Source organism: Salminus brasiliensis, chromosome 10 (genome assembly GCF_030463535.1).
Source record: "Salminus brasiliensis chromosome 10, fSalBra1.hap2, whole genome shotgun sequence".
In the NCBI taxonomy this organism is placed as follows: Eukaryota; Metazoa; Chordata; class Actinopteri; order Characiformes; family Bryconidae; genus Salminus; species Salminus brasiliensis.
The window spans coordinates 11,338,176-11,360,061 of NC_132887.1; the positions used below are offsets into that span (position 1 = coordinate 11,338,176).

Sequence of the window (21,886 nt, forward strand, 5' to 3'; positions counted from 1 at the left end):
ATGTTAAACATTGAAGTATTACACTTTTTTATGGTCCTCAATAATTAATGATCTGGCCTTTTGCTGAGTGAATATTTACATGTAAAGTATCCCTCGGAGCTGTCTGTAAGCTAGAGGGAGGGAAGTGTGTTTATAATGTTAAACTCTCACACATTCTTGCAGTCTGGATTTCGCCTCCAACCATTTCACACACCAACCACGACATTGCAAGTATTTCTTTTATTGTGTCATAATCATACATTTCCCAGCATCAGTGAGATCAAACCAAGGAAATTACAGCTATACCAAGCCTGCATCTCAATGTGAACGTCTTCAAGTTGTACTCGTTGGACAAATGTCTGTTGGTGCGTCTCCAGTGAGACCCTCTTTTCTCCAAAGTGAGAGGCAAGTCTCAAATCTCTGAAGAGAAGAAATCTGGGTGTTTCCATAGAGACCAGCTTTCTTAACATGTCATATTTTGAGACAAGAGACACATGGCATTCATAAGGTGCATTCAGATCAGTTCACATATGCTTATCCACAAGTCATTCATTATGTCTCCATTTCCCAAGCATTGCATTTAAGGTGATATCCAAGACATGCTCTAGAGTTTAAACCCAAGTGGCATCAAGTAAAGAGAAAGTGTCAGTAAGCATCCATGTGCCACTTTAAATCATTTCTCTTGGTCTCCAAATTCTTTCAAGACCCTCCATGTTATGTACAGTGCCTATGCAGTATCCCACCACACGGCCTATACTATGCAAGCTGAGATGAGACTAAATTATGAGCTTATCTGAGTGTAGTAAAGGTCTGAGGTTTTCACAGACGCCTCAGAAATGACGCATTCCCTTTTCAGCACCGTGCATGGCCGGGGAGGTGTACAGTGCAACGCTTCACACGTCTTCTGCTTGTGTGCAAAATATTGTGGGGTCTAATATTTACCAAGGAATCTAAGGCTGTCTGTTGTCAGAGCCTCTGCAAGTGTCCCTGTGGCAGTCGTCTCGCTGCTGTCTCCTGTGTGGATAAGTGGCTGGCTGCAAAGGGAACACTTTTCTTTGATATTTCACTCCTCATTTGAATCAGCAGTCCCTTTATTTGACAATGCACAGTAATTACCTGGGTGCCTTGCTTGATCGTGTGAACTCTTCCAGAACCAAGGGGGAAACACTTAGACAGGGAAAAAAAACACGGAAAACAAAACACGAACAAACATGGCAACAGCATTTGTTTAAATACATTTCAAACAAGCGAGTGGGATTCAAACCTTTAATTTGGGCTGTATGAAATAAGGACAGTCACATGCTCCTCAGATGCTCCTAATATGCTCTTCAGAAGTGTAGCTGTAATTATTTGGGCACTAAGGGATATTTATTTAATAAGTGAAGAGGTCAGGCAAAGCAGTGAAAGATATCACTCCCTTTTAACTGCAGTTAAGATGGACCTTCATATGAAATTGAGGAAATGTAAATTAAAAAAATGTTATGTCTTATTATACTGTATCAGATAATGCCATTAGAACTTGTACACTGTTTCTGTGATGTACTAAAGTACAGTACAATACTACCAAATCTGTTCTGTAGGTTGTGCATGAATTTACAGTAAGACTTTACAGTAGGGTTTCAGTGATGCTATGCAAAGCCAATTAACACCTTCCTGTCATAGTAATAACGAGCTTCATACTTTTAGCAAGATGTTTTGGTGCAGTTTGGACACTTAATCATACAGCCCAGTGTGTCTTTAATGCAGTATTTAATTGAGTCATTATTTCTTTCTGGTAAATCGTGAAAAAAGCGTACATGTAGTTCACTAGTCAAGAACTTATAATTAATTCCAGTACGTTGACGTGTAATATCTCACCGTTTGACGAGTCGTTTATGAAACGTACACACAAAACTTTCTACTGTTTTATTACACACTAATCATTTTCACACATTTCTGTCTCATGTTTCAATCAGGAATTTCGAAAAAACATAAAACATAGACAACAATTTTAGCAGGAAGTCTATCTAAATCTATGAAGTCTATCGCGCATATATGAATCTGATGTACAGCGAAAATAAACGGGTAATCCAGTCAACACTAAGTATGTTTCAGTTATCATATAAAAAACATCTTGAGAAAAATAAAATAATATAAAAACATATATATATATATATATATATATATATGTGTGTGTGTGTGTGTGTGTGTGTGTGTGTGAGAGAGAGAGAGAGAGAGAGAGTACGTGTACATACAGTGTATGGGCTAATTTATTTTGTATTATTTATATACCACATATGTAACAATCATACATAACATTACCTCCACATTATTTTTAAAGCTATGCATTTAAATAACTACAGTGAAGAGAATAAATAAATAAATATTCTTCTCTTCACTCTCGTTATTTAAATGCATAGCTTTAAAAAATAATTAATTAAAGCACAGTGCGTTGAAGTATTAAAAGCTAATGGCTGGGCGGTAATATGGGACACGCGTGTTTATCATTTACAGTTAATACATCTATTTACAGCATTTCCTATTTTTACTTCTAGAAAGTACCCAACAGTACGCAGTAGCTCAAACGGCAATAACAAAGAGTCCCCTGTTACCTGCTGGTTCATAATATCCGAGTCCCCTCTACATTATAGGTGATTAGAGTTAACGGAGATTACGGGAGCCGTGTTGTAATGGCTCAGAGAGCGCGGGGCAGAGCGCCGGGGCCACTTCACTGCTGCACTGTTCTCCTATTCACCATCATTATCTGCCTCGCTCTGGAGGAGAAACGGGCCGCTATGAGCAGAATTAAAACAGACTAATGCTGCTGCTGAAGCCACCCTGAGGCACAGCCGAGCTGAGGGGACCCGGCCGTCCTGTTCTGGGATGTTCTACACGCTTAACCCGCATAAATAATCTTTTATTTTTAAGTCCGCTGTTTCTACATTTAAGCACACAGGAAACACAGCAGATCTACTTACACTGCAGAATCCAAAATCCACCCGCGGATTAAACAGACACAGTTTGCGCTCGTTAGATAAACTTTATATGGAACACATAATTTTTTGTTATAAATGGGTATGAAAATGGCTTTTCTAGAAATTCGCTGGATGTAATTTATTTAAATCGGATGAGCTAAAATTTGCTTTTTAGCGCGCGAATTTTGTTGAATGGTTTGCAAAAATTGCTGCTATATGGAGTGTTCAATTAATTTAAAAAAGGGTTTAAGAAACATGATACAAATACATTATTATTATTGTTATTATTATTATTATTATTATTATTATTATTATTATGTTGTTGTTGTTGTTGTTGTTAAATAATGCTGTGCGCTTCATATCGAGTAAGAATAATTCCAAGCGCGCTATATTAATTATTAAATATCTATATATTATTTACTTTTTTATTCTGTAATATAACATTACTTTTACAGTAGAAAACACTGCACCCGGTGAGGCGGCCGCGGGCAACAAGAACCTTAAACTGAAAAGGCAAAAAAAATCGGGATGTTCGTATTTAATATTTAATTTTAAGCGCAGAAACAGTAGAGTCCGATTACCAGAGTTTCAAACTTTCAGCTTTTATTACACGAAATTACAAACGAAACCGCTGCAATTCTTTTCGTCGCTCATGTTAACCTTAACCATCTGTTCCTCGCCCGTGTTTTGTTATGGTTGTAGTATTTAGTAGCGCATGAAAAACTAGTTAAATCAGGATGAACCAGGATTTAATGTTTATTTTTATTACTTTAACTTCTTTGTGCGATTCCGTTCTCTACACCCCGTCTGATTAATCTGCAACACGAAGCGGCTGCAGGTGAAACCCGTGCTGCTTTCCGCCAGATGGCGCTAAAGGGCCGCATATTTAACCGAGCAGGTCCAGGAAAAGAGGACTCACAAAGATCTTTAAAATTTCCTTGGGAATGGCGAGGATACACTCTGTACCCCCAGCTTACCACACACACACACACACACAGACACACACACACACACATTCTTACTTCACTGATCCATACCCTGCACTGGAAGGGACAAACGCCATGCATACTGCAGAATTTACAGTTAGCCGTGAAACTTTTCCTAGTGTTTGAGCAGCAGAAAGCCTGAGCCGTTTCACTTCAGGTCACAGAGAGTTCACTTTAATGAGGTAATTTAGATGATTGCATGATACAAGCCTAAAAAACGAGCTCTAAACAAGATTTATTTTTATTACTATTATTTTCTGTATTTAAGGTCTAATCAAATGAAATCTAATTTCATTAAAACAAGCTGATGATACTGTCTTTGAAAAATTAGCCTACAAAATAAACTTCTTTAGAAAGTTGCTGAATTAAAACAAATGAGTCTGTCACGTTTGCTTTTAACGTCGCATAAATGTGGTTCTACACCTGCGAACAAGTCATGTAACTGGATTAGCCCTACTGGTCATTTTAAAATGATATGTATTTAATAACTGACCTCTGGGCGTTATACTGTGAGTGTTACTCTAGGCTACAGTTGTTTGCTACAATGGGAAGTATAATGCAGGATATGAGAGGCTCCGTAGGCTCGGGATTGTCTCCCTGTTTTCCTTGAAATGGATCCTCTGCCCCCTAATGAATCCAAACGCAGCTGGGCATGTCCCACATCGACACCGAGAGCTTTAACCCTAAACTGACCTCAATCTGACACCACCAGATGAAATTTTACCACCCCTTAATGTCATCTTAGGCTTCAACGGATGGCTTCCCTTCTTGCTGTGCCTGTTTACTTTACTCCTCACTGCAAACTAGCCCCGAAAACAGCCTCGCCAAGACGTCTGTAATCTTCTCAGGAAAGTTAGAACTCGTTTTAAACTTTAAAGCTGAGACTACAACAGTATCGCAAAGTCCTGAAACTAAACCCTGTTATTTGTCTAAGCTTATGATGGAAACCAGTCTGGATGATATCCTCCATAATCATATATGGTGTCTTGTGTTTGTATCTCTTGTATATTTCTATATTGTTTAGAGCTGAGAGCAATCATATGACCTGCTCTGAAATATATCACGTAGAGTATCAGCTTCACTCTAATCAGCAGTATTAAACAGGTCCTTCCCTACAAACTTTTTAGTTGCCTTGTTTATTCAGGGTAAACGTTGTAAACACGCCACAAAGGCTTTAAAATGAGTCAGAGGCAGTAACAGTTACAATTCTGAGTGCGTAAAAATCATTGACATCCCAAGCCACTTTAAGTGGTCTCCAAGTCAAGCCTTTCTCCTACACACTCTCGCTCTGCGTTTACTGCAGCATTGCTAAAGACAGAGGATATTCATGCACTTACCGCAATCCTCCTGGAAACGTCACGCGCTTATCTGAGTGTGTGTGCGACTGTGCGTGTGTATGTGTGCGTGTGTGTGCAGTTTAATTCATACGGAGAGATTTGGAGTCGCCGCTTTTTACGCAAAACTGCCCCGTCGCCAGTACTGGTCAGAGAGAGAGAGAGAGAGAGAGAGAGAGAGAGAGAGTGAGAGAGATGGACTCCCCTTCTTCTTACTGCCCGGTGTGATGTCCGCACCGCCGACCGTCACATGCTGCTCTTCTGCGCGCGCTTCCCTCCCTCTTAATGCCACAAACGTGTTCACTGAGACCAGTGTGAAAGCTCACCTCGTCGGTAACTCCACTGCAAAACGCAGAAACACCTACAGACAGAACTTACGTGGCTTTAGGCCAGCGTTGACTGACCGTGCTACTCGAGCTCATCCTACTCCTCCTACGAGAGAGACTCTTGAGCTGATAATTCATTAAAAGAAAGAAAGAAAGGAAGAAAAGAAAAAAGGGGTCACGGAGCTTTAAACGCAGCCGAGTGGTCTTAACAGCTATCGATACGCCGATGATGTCACATGCGCTGCGGTGTGTGTTGGCACTGATGGTGGCTAAATATTAAAGGGGATGGATGACCTCTTTGGGTTTTGAGCTCAAAAAGAGCCTGGTATGAAGGGGGGAAAGGGCCAGCAGCGCTGGAATCGATGGCCCGGGCATTGCTCCTCCTCTAAACTTCAAGCTTTCCCCATGATTGATGATCGTGGGCCGCTTTGATAATTGACTACTCCGAGGTGAGGCACGGATTTCTAGCTTGAGACGTGATTGGACGAAAGATACGTTTTAAACAGTTTCTCTAAAAACAGATTTTTTTTTCTTGTCTGGGAAAGTTCATTTTACTTTAGAAAGGGGTGTTCAATAGGCCCTAATAAGTTCTTCTTTGGTTCTTCTCATATTAGAGAGGAAGCGGAGACTATAGATTACGGCAGGCTGAAGACAGAAGCGCCAGTTTCTAAACGCTATCAAAATCATCTTTTGTCTGTAAGTGTGATCCTATTAAATATTATATATTGAATTTATTGTTGTTTTTCTATCTGTGACACTGGTTACCTTAAGTTGCATAGTAAACCTATTCCTATAGATAATGCAATACAATAGCTTAATGTCTTAAAGTATGTTAACTATTATACGAAAATGACCGTTATAATCCTAAATGATTTGATCCATTTATTTTGTAGCCCAAACGTGCGAATACCCCTTGGAACGCAGTACAGAAGGAATGATCTGAATGTGTTTTCTCTCTCTTTTTCTCTCCAGATTTCTTTCGCCTCTTCTATGTGCAGAAGAAGTACAGCTCTCCCCCGTACAGTTGAAGCCGTCCTACGGCTCCTCTGTTTTATTTTTTTTACCACCCGTATTCCGTCAAACCCTGCCTCTCCGCTCTAGGATTGGCTCTTAGTTCGTACTCTTCCTTTGGCGGACTGCTTACGAGTATCAACTCCTAGCCAATCCTAGCGCAATAGGGCGGGCAACCTCCAGCCAATCACAACACGGGAGGGCGTGGTTCGCGTTTAGGTATCCGCCCACGCTGGCCCCAGCGCTCTTAGGACGAGGGTGCCCAATCCCACCACACTGGGGGCGGGGTTTGCCGCAATACGGGTGTGAAAAGCAGTCCCCACCAGAACCTTACGGTGGGCGTGGTCAAGGCCCGCACCACTTCCGGGTTCCGTCATTCCATTCTCCCGCCGATCAGCGCGGCGAAGTGACTCCGTACTATAAGCAAAGCTAGCAGCCAACCTGCCAACACTCGCTGACACTCACTCATCTCAGACCGCGAGATAGACGAAATATACCGCGGGGGGGGTGGGTGAAAAAAACCCCGAAGAGATCCGAATCGCCACTCTTTTAATTTCTTCTCCTCTTTTTCTTTTGTGGCTTTTTTCCCCTGCTGTCCTTACAGTGATCATAAAACAAGAAAGCGGACCGGAGGCGTAAAGAAGACGCGGAGTTTTGTGCGCGCGGATGAAAACGGACTAAAAAAAACAAAGATTCATCGTCTCTTGAACATCATCAGCCACCATCATTCATTCATTACCTTGACAACCTCTGGCTTTGATTGACAGCTGGAGTGGCAAAAAGCCATGAGACACGACAGTTTAGTTACATGCACGTTGTTGATGGGTCGATTGTAACCTTCAGTTTTTTGGTGCTTCACTTTTTTTCCCTTTTTTTTGGTGGGGGGCGAGGAGGAAAAAAACAAGACTTTTTTTTTTTTTTTTTTTTTTGCAAAAGTCTTCCCGATGCTCGTGCTCGGCGTGAACTGTATTGGAGAATAGGAGAATTCACGAAGGGGGAATCTTACCACTAAATCACTTTCTTACCGGACTGGGATATTAAATATACGACACGTCCAGGAGTTTATTGGAGCGCAGCCTGATGGCGCAGAGGGTAGGTCTGCAATCTCCAACACTTACCTATACAAATGCACTATAGGAGGGCCTCGGCGCTGGCGGCTTCTTCTTTCCAGAGCGCTGCTGTCTAACGCCGTTTATTTCACTTTTTTTTCGCTCGCCGCATCTCTGCTTCTGAAGCGGCGTGACAGTGTGTGCTTCTCCCGGCGGGCTCAGCAGCAGCGAGGCTTAACTGACATAGCAACAAAAAGTGGGGGAAAGAAAAAACACTGAACTTTACAATGTTTTTGGTAATTACACATAATTTGTACTATAGAACTTTATACGCTTGAGTAGGAGAAAGTCGTCTTTTCCCAAACCACAACGCATCAGGAATGGATTTCTTTTCTTCCTTTAAAGCCATTCTTTCACTTTGCCATTATTTTTCATTTTCTTCATTTTTTAAGTGCTATTTTTTTGTATAGAATAGCTTGTTTCAGTAGCCACTCGTTGCCCCTTTTACTGTCCGTCTGATTTGCTTGTGTTTTATTCCAGTACGATGAACTGGCCCATTACGGCGGGATGGACGGGGTGGGAGTTCCAGCGTCCATGTACGGGGACCCCCATGCCCCACGGCCGCTGCCCCAAGTGCACCATCTGAACCACGGGCCGCCGCTGCACGCGAGTCAGCACTACGGCGCCCACGCGCCCCATCCCAATGTAATGCCCACCAGTATGGGCTCAGCGGTCAACGACGTCTTAAAGAGGGATAAAGATCAGATTTATGGGTAAGTGTGAATATGTTTGGGGTGTTGTCACTGATCACATCTCGGCTGTTCTCTTACTCCACTCCGTGTAGAGTTCCGTGTAGAGCAGTTTAGGAAAATATATTAGAATTTTGGCTCTATTTGCATGCATTTAGCTTTAATGTTAGTTCAGTTAAAGTGATCAGTTTAACAGTTAATTATGAAAAATAATTATTGTCACGCTTCTGTCTTATTGTCACATTAACTTTCCCCGTGCAAACTTTATGCTAGATTGCAGACAGCAAAAAAGCAACACACAATGACAGTGACAGTAATAATAATTCTAATAAAAATATCTAAGATCGCTTATATTGCAATTTGACGGTTTGTCTTCCTACAACAAGAGTTTTGGGCTGTTAGTAAATCACAACAGACCACAAATCCGGAGCTGAGCTGAGTGCTTTACTGCAGCTGAAGCTCACGATGCACAGCTCAGACTCAAACGACTGCAATGCATATGTATCTGTTAGTATTTTTATCAGCTCAGGTCTTAAAGCTTCACTCGCGTGCTAAGTAGCAAGCAATGCTTCAAAAAGGCCAAACTAGAACTCCAGCTCGACTGGTTAAACTTCCAGTGTAAACAACCAGCAAAGCTCGAGCTACATTAGAGTTAAGTCACCCTATTCTAAGCGACAGCTAATGCTAGAAGGCTTTGCGTTTTGAGTTTTGCTTTAAGAGCCTTTCCCCTCTTGCAGTCACCCTCTGTTCCCTCTGCTCGCGCTGGTCTTTGAGAAGTGCGAGCTGGCCACGTGCACTCCCCGCGAGCCCGGGGTGGCGGGCGGCGACGTCTGCTCCTCCGACTCCTTCAACGAGGACATCGCAGTGTTTGCCAAACAGGTCAAGCGGACTTCTCTCTGCTCTTCCATGTTCACTGCTGAGTTTATCGCCTGCTGTTTAGTTTCAGACTGTTCAAAACAAGTACAGAAGCGCGAGGAATGGGGAAACACAATGAATTATGCTGTTGTTAAAAGTGTGTGAGAATTATAGGCTCTTACATTTACGATGTGTTTACATCGATTAGCCTGTATGTAGTTTTTTTTTTTTTTTTTTTGGAGAATAAAAATAGTTGTATATAATGTAAGTATTACGCTATTATTTTATAGGTGTAGTATATGTTATATAAAAGTAATGACGCTCCGTTTCCTCAAATTGCTGTCAGGCTTTCACGGGGCCAAAATTAACTTCCATGTTTTGGTGCACTCTTTTAGGTCCGCGCAGAAAAACCTTTATTTTCCTCAAATCCAGAGCTGGACAATCTGGTAAGATCGCTACGTTGTTTCTTAATTTAGCCGTGTGTTACAGTAGTGTGGTGCATGTGGCGTGTCACCAATATTTTTTTTTTTTTGACCCATATGAAGCGCAGGTTATCGGGTATAGCAGAGGAAATGTGAGGGGGGCTTTTTGGGGGCGGGGGTGGGGGCACAGATGTTGGGCAGGTTTCTAGAAGAAGAGGCCGTGCAGTGGTCTCTGATTCTACCAAAAAAGCCCCCATCATGATTATCTGAAGTGGATTGTAATTCACTGGTGCAGTGGGTTGCTAGACTGCTGCCCCCTGTAATCAAGTGTGTACCCGCTTAAAAGGAGGCACGGAAGCACATCGTGTAATTCGTACATTTGCATTTGAGATCATTCCATTCACTCCCATTTATTTTTATGATCGCTTTTGCTCATTTAGTGCGATTGTAATAATTGTAATAAAATATTTAAGATGACCTCTCCGGTAATTTGAGTCATAATCCCTAAAACTGACTGAACAAAATGTGTTTTGCTGTTTGCAGATGATACAGGCCATACAAGTATTACGGTTTCACCTCTTGGAGTTAGAGAAGGTAATTGCTCGCTATTTGACTATTTATTAAATTTGATATTTTGCATTTTGCCTTTATAAAGTTTATGCTTATATATATATATATATATATATATATATATATATATATATATATATATATATATATATATATATAATGGCATATATATATATTTTCTGAAAAATATATAGATTACATATATTTTAAGTCCTGTGATCATGTGAATTTAGCAGTATGTAAAAACGCGCAGTTGGGCCTGAATTAGGAAATTTAGGATAATTTATTTTTAACAGTTTTACTTTCTATCACTTTAGGATTATTTTTAAGTGTTAGTTCATGCTCCTGTGAGTGCAGGACTGATAGGACTTCAGCACTGTTTATTTTTTGCCGTCCAACTTGTTGCTCTGGTCTCATGAGAATAATAAGCGCTGCAACAATTTCACTATTGTTTCCCTTCGCCTTGGCCGACCGTGGCCCTCCAGTCGGGGCCGTTCACGCTCACTTTCCCCCTTGTCCCTCTCTGCCCTTTAGGTGCACGAGCTCTGCGACAATTTCTGCCATCGGTACATCAGTTGTTTGAAAGGAAAAATGCCTATAGATTTAGTCATAGACGAACGGGACGGCAGCTCGAAATCGGACCACGAGGAGCTCTCGGGATCTTCCACCAACTTAGCCGATCATGTAAGTAACACGGCATTAATTACTGTTTTTTTATTATTATGCCGTCGTCCTGGGACAGTGCGTCCGGGAAGTGGGCTATGCGTGTGTGGTTTTACTGGCCTGGAGGAAGAGCTGTGTTGTCTGAGACCAACAAGGATCCTTGAAATTGCCTTGAACTAATATAAAGGCGAGCTGTTATTGTGCACGCGGAGGCTGAACTTTGCTTCACCTTTTATTGTGAATAATAGCACACTCCCTACTTCACTGGGATTTTTTTGAAAAGCAAAGATTGGCGGATTTGTGTTGAAGTGCCGAAGCAGGATATATTAGCGTTTGTAATTTTATGTGTAAATATTATATTAAATTAGAGGTTTGCTGAGGCCTGTTTGAAGCGGTGACTGTAAATAGACTGAATGCACCGAAATGTGCGCGTGTGTTGTGCGCATGGCTGGGCCTGAAACACAATTCAGAACAAGTAGGAGTGTGTGAGTTCCTTCAGGGTGTCTGTGAACACGCCGGTTTAACGGCTGCAGAGATTGCATCGGTGTATCAGTTAATAGAATAGGCTACATTAGAGTTAAGTAAGCGCGTGCCGGTGAAATCGATATTAGAGAGCTATATTAGTGCAAAAGTGAACAAAAAGTGAGAGGAAAAAAAAAACAGCTTCGGTGTTCTGTCCACTGTGGTGGTCAGCTTCAGGCGTTGCTCGTGGTTCTGTCAGCTCAGCGTTAGATGCTGCTCGTGTTAATGTGTTTAATTGTTGCTTATTGATCGCCTCGCGGTTCCCTCCGCACGCAGCGGCCTATTTGTACGGCCTTTACGCCCGGCCGTTTCCATGCACCTGAAGTGCGGAGTCCTCGCGTTTGGAAATCAATCCCGTGGTTTGAACGTGTTTACTGCGTTGCAATAAACGCAGCGCTGTTTAAAAAAAAAAAGGACGTAGCGCGTCGGTTCTACCACGACGCCACACATTTTAATATCTGGTAAAGATAATAATAATAATAGTGGCCGGCAGTGAACCTAACAGCACAGAAAAGCTGGAGCCGCGTAGCTGGACAGGGCGAAATGCTTAACATGTATCAGCAGCACAAAGCTCAAGCCTATTAGGGATGAAAGCAGATTGGAGTGCTGGGTAAAGTCACTCCGCTGCATCTGCTGGGTCTGGCTGGGTCTCTGAGAGTGTCCCCGCTGGTTTGCCGTGTCTGTTGAACAGCCACACACTCTCACTCACACACAAACCCAGACACAAGAAAACAGCAGAATTAACTAACGTGGATGTTTAAGACATTGAGGACAAGCCAGAACACTGCAGCTCGAATAAGTGCAGAAAACTAGGCGTGCTGCTGTTTACGCAGGGCCAGATTAGATAAACTAGCCTGTTTAGGTCCGTGGCAGATGGTGGACGATCAAGCCAATTTCGGGCGCTGTCTCGCTCACGTCCAGCCACTGAGCTGCATGTTGGAGATCCACTTCTGATCCTTAGGAATAGGAACCCACTTTTATAACGCAGGTCAATGGTTTTAGGGTCATGGTTTCCAGCTCATTAGGGCTTTTAGTTTTGGAGCAATTTATTTCTCACGAGGCGTGGAAACTGAAATGTAATTATTTTGTTAAATGTTTTTTGTTTGTGTTTGTTTTTTTTTTTGGTGGCAATTTACTTAGGGTCTTTCATTATAAAATTCACATGCAAAACGTGTGTTCAGTCGTGTGTATAGCCTATGTCTGTTGCTGTTTGCACTGCACAATATATAGGCCACCATAGCGTGGAGTTTATGTGCAACATGAGGTACGCCTAGATTTGTACAGCAGCAGGCAGAAGTTCTGTTAGAATTGACAAATTTGTGCTCTGCATTGAAAACCAAAATTGTTGAAGGTCTCCAGGTGTAATTCACACAGGCCATACAGCATGTTATAGTGGTTCTCTGATCTAGTGGGGATAGTGTTGTTATGGCCCCATGTCAAAAGACCCGGCCCTTTCCCCTTCATTCCCCTGGCTCTGCCTGAGTAGGCTGTGGGGAAATGTTTGGGCTGCAAGTGAACACTCAGAAGTGCAGCTCTGCTAAGCAAACACATCAGACCCGCTCCAAAGCACTGGTTGCTTTGTTTTATTAATTTAATTTTTTCAAATTTTGCCTGTGTTTCATTATTCATTTCTACCTCCTTTTTTAGTGGGAGAGGGAGCAGTCAATTTGATAGTTAGATATGCTAATTTATTTAGTTAGAATCTCTCTCGTCCATTTTTCTTTGCTTTGCTATGCATTTTTAATATCTAGCCCAGGGCTACATCTCATTTGGTGAAAGTTGGTTTGCTGGGAATGATGAGGCTCTTCACCATGAAGGAGACAGAGGGTTGTACCAGTTGGGCTAATTTCGCAGCTGTCTTGATTCTTTGTACACCTGATGCAGGACCTAATAAGCCCACTTTTTATTTACACTTGATCGCTGCATTGTCTTTTAGCTTTGGACTGTAGCATTGTAGCGCTGTTGCATTGTCTAGTTTTTGTTTCTTTTTAGTTGTACATTTTTTACCTGTTATTGAGCAACCCTAACACCTTTTAAACGGTTCCTGACCGCCAGTTAAATGCATAAAAAAATTGCATGGCAGTGCAGTCTTTCCCAGTAATGAGAGTGGTTGTGTTAGTCACCAGAACCCAAGTCTTTTGTGTTTTAATTAATGAAAATGAAATTTCACTCATCTGTGTTCTACATCCAATTAATATGGTGGGGGAAAGGAATGAATGAATGATTAGTGAGTATTATCTGTGCTAATGAAGTTGTCTTTGTGTCTGCTGCTACAGTTGTATGGGATTTTTTAATCAAGCACCGAGCTTCATCTGCACTCCTCCCTCTCTCCCTCCCTCTGCTGCCGAAATCATCTCTCGACTAGCGCATAGTTTGCTCTGCAGAGATTGCTATGTAAAAATATTGTGGCATGTGTGTTTTTGGCACGTTTCTCCCTCTCTGCTTGCGGCTCGTGCTTGTAGTTCCTACCGAGGTTATGTGTAGGTTATCTAAGCTCTACACGGGCGCCCTGAAAACAACTGTATTTACACGTCATTCCTTAACACAGAGCGTTTCCCACATGGGCACTGGAGTGAAATAACGTGCAGAGCTACAGGATAATATTGCTGCCCGTCTCACGCAGTGAATTACAATCAATTCATAAATCAATTAAAAGTGCAGTGTCTTTCTTTTACAGAGGCTATTTACATGGTCCTTGCACCGTGATCGACTACTTCAGGCCTCCGTGTTTGCATACATATAGCCTACAGGGCTTCTAAAGCCAGTGAACCGTGCCTTTACTTAGTTCTGGGGGTCTTCTAAATTAAGCAGCACGCGCAGACGTACTCCGGTAGGATTCCCCCCTCTTTCAAGCGATGCATTGCACAATAGCATTCACCACCTCTCACAATTGTTTTGTGATGGGATGATGTCTGGCTCTACATATCCTATTTGATTAGTGTTAGAAAGCTCAGGCCTGCTGGCAGGCCTCCCCCATGAGCCCCGCATGCCGGGCTGTGCTCACTTGTTGCTGTGTACTCTAGTATGCTGCAATCTCTTGCTTTTCAAAGATCTGTGCTTTGGCAGTGTTGACAGTATAAACAATTTCATAATATGTAAACAACATAGATACATTCGTACAGCATAAACAAGAGATACATTTGTGTCACATTATTCTTGGGAGTGCCTGACATTCACTAAAATGTTAAGATTTTTTAAAATATGTGTATTACATTTTACTTTATGCGATCCAAACACACTAGAGTGAAACAGTGCAGCTCGTGGTAATGATGTTTATGTGTTTCGTTTCAGTCAAATCACTGCTTTGGATTACTGTTATATGCAGGCCTTGATCTAACAGCTGTCCAGGCTTCTTTGCTCTGCGGCACGTTTTTTTGTAGCCCACATCGTACCTAGGAGACCTCTCAAATGTCAATTATTTGATACTTAATTAATGCCTTATTTCTATTCTCGGTGGATAATTGGCGGCCTTGTAAATACATAGCGGTTGAAGTCAACCTGTTCTTTAACATCTTTCGCAGGGCCCGTGTAATTACGTGTTAAATTTGACAAAAATGTGCGAGTAGTTTTAAGTGTAGGATGCGTTTTGAAATGTCAGGTGCTGGAGATTTATGGTGCGATATGTTTCGTGTGTGTCAGCATGCCGGGCTTAGTGTAGCTACGAGTCCTTCCAGCAATAACAGCGTGCGTCCTCTTGCGGCGCACACTGTCCTCAGCCTGCTCTGCCCCGGCACAATTTTTTTCTGTAAGTACATTGAGTTTCCTGGGAATGGGAGCACAATCCGGTGATAGTGCTAAATCAATTTTATTTGAAATTCTGAGGGACATTGAGAGAAGGGGGAGTAAAAAAAAAAAAAAAAGGGGTTGTGATTTGATGGGCAGGGCAGGTGTATGTCAGTGGCCGACGGTGGATAGGGACAGAACAGGCATTCTCCTGTGGCCTGCTGCTCTACAAGCCTTTCCCCATATTGTCTCGTGCTTTTATATTAATTACACCTTGCATTATCAGCCCCGAGTCGGTAACCCCGGCCAATAGAGAAGGCAGCCCCCAGAGACGGGCCTTTGCTGTATCTTATTTTCCATCTACTCCTATTGTGCTGCACCTCTGTGTTTGCTGGCTACTGATCTTCTCCGCCTGGTAACAGTGCTCTTTAACACAATTAGGGAAAAGCATGGAGTGAAGCATGTTTGACACCTAATTATCCCAAGCTACAGGGAATAGTCACATGGGCAGCTTTATTTATTTATTTAGTAATATTATTATTAATATTATTAGTATTATTATTATTATTTTCAGAAGATGGGCTTTCTCAGTGAGATTGATGAGAGACGTTTGGGTGACTCTCTCTCTCTCTTTCTCTCTCGTTCTCGCTCTCTCTTTTTTTTAACAGCTTGTTTGAACTTTAATGGACTCTGGGGAGTCCTGACAACTGTTTTGTTGTGTTGCGAGGCCTGTGTGTGACGAGCGGCCCTCTGACTGTGGCATAGAAAGAGAGAGAGAGAGGCAGAGGGAGAGAGATAGATAGAAAGACAGAGAGACAGAGTAAGAGAGAGGGAGAGAGAGAGAGAGGGGGGGGGGGCTGCATTATTCATACCCGAGTAAAAAAAAAGGCTGTTGCTTTTGTTGTGGAGCTGAGTGAGGAAAGTTCACATTGTCTGACGTGACTGTAGTGAAATTGGTTGTGTTGTAGGAAAAAAACACAGAGGAAATCAGTGTCGCTTGTTTGTTTGGACTAAAGAACGATAACTGTGTGTGTTGTGTGTTTCTGGTCCTTGGATGACCCAGCCATGCTGCTGGTTGCCTTAGTTCATTCCGTGACTTGGAGCGGGGTACTTCAGTAGGATCAGACTCTCTACACTAATTTAACTCTTGTGAGGGCATGATGGATGTTGCACAATGTGATCGTGCAATGTTATACAACTGATTCAGGACAGTTTTTGCTGGGTGAAAATGATCAAATTACTTTATTACTTTATACTTTATTTCACACGTTAGGTCACAGTTTATTTTTCACAGTGTTTTATTCATGTTATTTTTGAGAAATAGTATAACTTATTAGAGTATTATGTTATTTAAAAAAATATATAATAGTGTAAAGATATTAGAAAAGAGTTAATTTTACATTTGCATGAGTTACTGTTACTTAACCCATTCATCCAGAGTGCTGCTACTCTGTGCTAGAACATCAGCTCAATGCTGGGGGGCTTTATACACCTCTGGCCCATGCCTGGTATTGAACATTGTGCCAAAAAGTTCATTTTTATCTTCTACATATATATGGAAAGTAGTGTGTGTATATATATATATATATATATATTTACTATTCTTCAAAACAGTCTGACACATTCATAAGGGGTATACATTTTATTGATTTACTTTTTATTTATTTTTATTAGCTGCTGATACAGCTAAAACTGAAAATCTATATATCAGTACAGACAATAGATTTCACCCAGCATGGTTACAAATACAGTCTATAAACATTTGTGAATTTCGGTTTGTTGAATATTGCATACTAGCTTGATGCAGTGTTGGCTGGAGCGTATTTTCGAGGCCTGTCTTGCCGGCAGTGGGTGTTTCACCTTCAGGAAGTGGAACCCAGTCATTTTCTTTCCTTAAAACAACAACGGCACATTCTAAGTACATGAGTCTGGCTCAGCTGAACTACATTATACACACTGTTTTCTTTTTTTTCTCTCTTTCTTTTACCATTTTCTCTCCCTCCTCTCCTCCCCCCCTTTTTATGACATTTGCTCTGGAGACATAACACCACCATTATGACAGAGCGAATGTCAGTCTCACTGCTGTGATATTGCTGAGAATGGCTAATAGTGCAACTAACAATGAAGGCCATTTTCAGAGAGGCTGTGAACAACAGACTTAGATGAATATTCTGTCAGTCTAGGCATGCTGGTGTGTGTGTGTGTGTGTGTGTTTTCTGGCTACTTTTTAAGTCAATGTGGAGTTATTGTGTCTATTGTATGCTCTTGCTGTAAGTTTGTGAGCTTTTATCTGAACACCATCCGGTGAACAGCTGACGCAGAAGAGGCCGCAGTGGACCGAGAGGCCTGTGTGTGTGCTTCCTTCAGCCCACAGCTGGGAGCGCAGCCTCGGCCTGCAGTCATGGGCGGTCCGCTGGAACCGAGCTAGCACACAGCGTGGGCAAGCTCTGGTCAGCAAACACCTTAGCTCTCTTTTTTCCCCCACTGTGTGTCTGCTTCCCGTTTGGGCAATCAGCTGGACACACGCTTGATTGCATTCAGATTAAGAGTTCAGCTCCGACTGTAATGAGCTTACACCAAATGGCAGCTCCTTTTTCTCTCCCCCTCCTCCTGATATTTTACAGGAGTGCTTGTCCTCTGTGGGAATACGTTGCGTTTATGAGGCTGCGTGTGCATGCAAGGGAGCGATGGAGGGGGGAAAAAAGGGAGCAGAGAAGTGGGCTGAGGTTTGTGGGAAGCCTTGGTGCAGGCCCGGATTTGTTTGGCTTGGGCTCTTTTCAAAGGGGCTGTACTCTGGCCCACAGAGACAAAGCTACAAAGCTAGACTGGCTCTGTGGCCATTTTTTTCATACAGAGCAGGTGACATGTTGACTGCAACATAATGTGGGTTTTTGTGTGTGTGTGCGTGTGTGTGTGTGTGTGTGTGTATGTGTGTGTGAGTGGGTGAGGTGACGTGGTCAGCAAGTCCCTCTCTGGCTGAGAGTGGCAAAGGAAATTCCACCTCTTGCCTGCCTTCGTTTTTGCACAGATAAAGCCTTTCCTGTACAGTACAAATCCTGTTTCCCTGTGCCGACCACTCAGGCACTGAGAATGACCAGGAAGGGTGAGGAGGAGAGGCCACTCAGAAGCGAGAAATGCACCATTTTACTTGCTCCTCTACCTCTCAGACAAGATAGTGTTTGCTTGTGTGTGTGTGTGTGTGAGGGAGAGAGAGAGAGAGTAAGAGAGACTCTGTATGCATCTGTGACCATGTGCAATGTCTTTGCCAGATTAGAGAGAGAGAGAGAGAGAGACTGCCTCTCATATCTTGTTTTCAATTCTGACAGCACTAATGATTAATGGCACTTGTGGTGCATGTCGACTTTTTAGCCTCATATTTCTCACTTGACGCGGAAGTCTCAATTGGTTATGGTATAAACTAACTTGACATTTTTCCGCCACATGTGTTTAGACAATTCTTTTGAGCTTGCTCTGAACCTGATGGTACATTAAATACAGCAGCGATGGACTCTTACGCTGTAATTAAGCTGTTAGGCAGCCAGTATTTTGGAGTGAGTGCCTGCTAGGCTGTTACGGACGTTAAGATGGCCGTGGAGCTGTTGATTCGATGGGTGTTTGTGCGAGCTAAGGGCTCAGACAGGCCGGCCAGAGATCCACACAGCTCTCCACAGCCTCACACATGTTCCTCTCACGTTTCCAGTGCGTTCATGTGGTTTCTCTTTTCCTCTCTCCCTCTCTCTTTGTCTGTCTGTCTGTCTGTCTCTCTCTCTCGCTCTCTCTTGCTCTCGCTCTCTGCTGCTTCCTGTGCTCTGCTCCTGGTTTGCGGTTTGGATGGGGAACGGGGATGGATGGATCTCTTCTCTGGAACGCAAGAACCCAGCTTCTTGGAGAGACCACGATGACGCCACCTCCACACATTCGGCAGGCACACCAGGGCCAAGCAGTGGAGGACACGCCTCCCAGAGCGGAGACAACAGCAGCGAACAAGGTGAGTACACACCACGTACACTCACACATGCTCTCACATGCTGCCGCTGTCATGTAAAAACCTCTTATCTTTCAGTGAAAGTCAATGTAAAAACATTTGGAGCATTTCTATTGGTCCATTCATTATGAAAATCAAACGATATAAAGTCTAATGTACCATCTATTACAGCTTAGAGTGCTTTTCTTTCTTCTCCTATAAAGTAACTGTTTCAGACATCTGAGGATTTATGACAGCAGAGATAGACACACAAACTCACACACACAAGGCTGTACAAAATGGCACGCTGCTTGACAAACAAACAAGAGCACGCATATGGATGTATACAATATGCTGGTAAACAAACAAACACATACGCACACATGCGCTCCTTCACACAGCCGTTCCAGCAACTGCTTCCCAGTCGTTGCATCATACACTGATGCCGAGCTCTTTTTTTGGTCCTGTTTCCGTTTGACTCAGTAATTGCACTAAAATGCTAATTACTCTCAAATTTCAATTCACTAATTTTGGAAGCATATCGTCGCTGTCATGCAGAAACTTTGTATCTCCAAAATGGCAGCTTTACAGGAGAAGATTAAAAAACTTTACTTTTAATTGAAGTCAAAGTAAATAGACTTAATCCATTTTATAGCATTTCTATTGGTTCATTCAGGCCCAAAATAGAAAAATTTGAGATGCAAGGTTTTTGTGATGATATACAAAATAAACAAATAAATGTACGTGCGAACAATATGGGTTATATGATGCTTTACTGAATTTAAAAAGATTGAATCAGTGTTAATGAAAATGCAAATTTACTTGAATTTATCAGCAAATGCCATAAATTGTGTTCTATATTATTATTTTACTCTCATCAGTAGAGGATCAACTAGAAAATGACATTCTGGTACAGAAATTCTGAGCACTGGCTCAGCATATACACACATACACACATTTGCACACATACATGGATTATAGCATGTCCAATACCATGTCAGAGTTTCCCACTGGTACCTTTTCAGATGTCCAAAGAACTACAGAACAAAGAGCTTATAATTAATTTGATTTTCCAGCTTTTAGTAGCATTTAAAACACATTACCTCTGCTGGCTCAGGAGTGATAATTATAGAGCACAAAGGACTGTGTTTTCACCAGGCCCTGGACCTACACACAGCACTCACCCAAAAATGCCACTAATGAATGTGAAAAATTCCAGTAGTTCTCTCTTCTTTTGTTATCCATCTTTAAATGTGCACAACTGCATCTGTGCACTCCTGCTAACGTCTGATTTTGGGGGGAAAAAAGCACAAAAGCTGTTTCTAGAAACGCAAAAAAAAAAACAATAGTCGCTCCAATTACGCCCGTGCCTCTGTCTTGTTGTGCTGCGGCTCGTTGCAGTGCTTTTCCAGGCAGAATGTTCACATGCTCTCCGCTGGGCACTGTCCGCCAGTTCCTGCTGTTTGCACAGAATTTCATCAGGCAGCAGCAGTGCTCAGACAAGGTCGGGCTGCTTGCTCCGGCCCAGACTGGTGTCATGTCCCATCTCAGCTAGCATTTTGCCGATAGACAATCAAAGGTATCGATGAAGCTCTCTGCAGCTTGGAGGCTTTAATCAAGCGGCCTGGCTCGGCCTGGCTGTCTGGAGGGATGGCTATTTAAAAAACCCAGCCTAGCCCACACTGCCCCACTCACTACAGACCTTTGTGGTTCACTCGTGTCAAGAGCAGTTTCATCACTGGTAACAGTCCTGCTGTGCAGGAAGGGCTTGGTGGTGGCAGTGGTGCAGACTTCAGGGGTTTGACACACAGCTCCAAGGGCAAAATAGTTGTCCCACTCTCACCGCTACTGGCAGTGTTTATCAGACTGTTGGAATGGATTGGACTGGTTTACTGCCTTACAGTAAAAACTCTCAAGCTCTCAAATCAAATATACACTAAACATGTCCATATGTTTTTGGACACCCCTTCTAATGAATGCATTCAGCTACTTTAAGTTGCAGCTATTGATGACACAGATGTGCAAGTGCGCACAAACACACACACAACTTGTCTAAACCCTGTAGTTCCTTTTCTTGTCCCTGTCCCTCTGGATCAGGTAAACAAACTATTGGCACCACATCACCAGACATGGGCTAGTGGGGTATAAAGCCCCCCATATCAGGCCTAGGTTTCTGTGGGATAATGTGGGAGCTTGGGAATCATTTTTCCCAATCATAGTTTAGAATTCCCAACACATTGTCAGTATTAATGTTTTTCCAGTGTTTCCAAACACATCAATCGATTTATCAGCTAAATAGTCACATGTACTTCATTAAATGAATCCAAGATAGAGTAACAGTGCTTTACAGCATAATCCTGTCATGTACAGTTCTGTTAAACTAATGGAAGCTAATGTGTTAGAAGCACAGAAATAAGCATAGCAGTGCCATTTCATGTGTGCGCTGTGCTCCTTCTTCCTCCTTCAGGGGTGGGTTGAGTGGAGGCTGGACACGAGAGTGAAGAAAAAGACAGCAAAGAGGGAGGGAGAAATGCACTGCCTATTGATTATCTTACACACATAAGTACAAGTGACCTGTAATCCACAGAGCACTTATCGACTCCTCTCTGCACCGGATCCAGTAACAGCTGATCAATAAGGGCCAAGATAGTTACGGTATGGTGTAAAGTGCTCGGGCCTGACCCAGGCCCAAATGGCACTAAACACTGGATGCTCCAGCAGAAAAAAACACACCTTATTCCTATGAATGAGAGAAAGAAAGCAAGAGAAAGAGATTGAG

The 21,886-nt window shown here is 42.5% G+C and overlaps 1 protein-coding gene and 1 long non-coding RNA gene across 8 annotated transcripts in view; one reads left to right on the top strand and one right to left on the bottom strand.

Moving 5' to 3' along the window:
- Positions 1-200: 200 nt before the first annotated feature.
- Positions 201-5,248, bottom strand: LOC140564107 (uncharacterized). The gene is made up of 2 exons (XR_011980517.1): positions 922-5,248; positions 201-441 (listed from the first exon to the last, which is right to left on the bottom strand). It is a non-coding gene; the product is annotated as an uncharacterized lncRNA (long non-coding RNA).
- Positions 5,249-5,891: 643 nt separating this feature from the next.
- Positions 5,892-21,886, top strand: part of meis2a (Meis homeobox 2a) — a 79,013-nt gene continuing 63,018 nt past the window's right edge. For 2 of the 7 annotated variants that reach the window (XM_072689219.1, XM_072689214.1), the window contains exons 1-9: positions 5,894-6,028; positions 6,194-6,275; positions 6,552-7,682; positions 8,180-8,412; positions 9,126-9,267; positions 9,639-9,689; positions 10,209-10,259; positions 10,770-10,919; positions 19,017-19,131. In XM_072689219.1, coding sequence (XP_072545320.1) covers positions 7,671-7,682; positions 8,180-8,412; positions 9,126-9,267; positions 9,639-9,689; positions 10,209-10,259; positions 10,770-10,919; positions 19,017-19,131 — 754 coding nt within the window. In that variant the 5' untranslated portion in view covers positions 5,894-6,028; positions 6,194-6,275; positions 6,552-7,670. Of the gene's footprint in view, positions 6,029-6,193; positions 6,276-6,551; positions 7,683-7,732; positions 7,936-8,179; positions 8,413-9,125; positions 9,268-9,638; positions 9,690-10,208; positions 10,260-10,769; positions 10,920-19,016; positions 19,132-21,886 lie in introns of those variants that run through there. The other 5 variants (XM_072689218.1, XM_072689217.1, XM_072689212.1 and 2 more) reach the window with 4 other exon arrangements.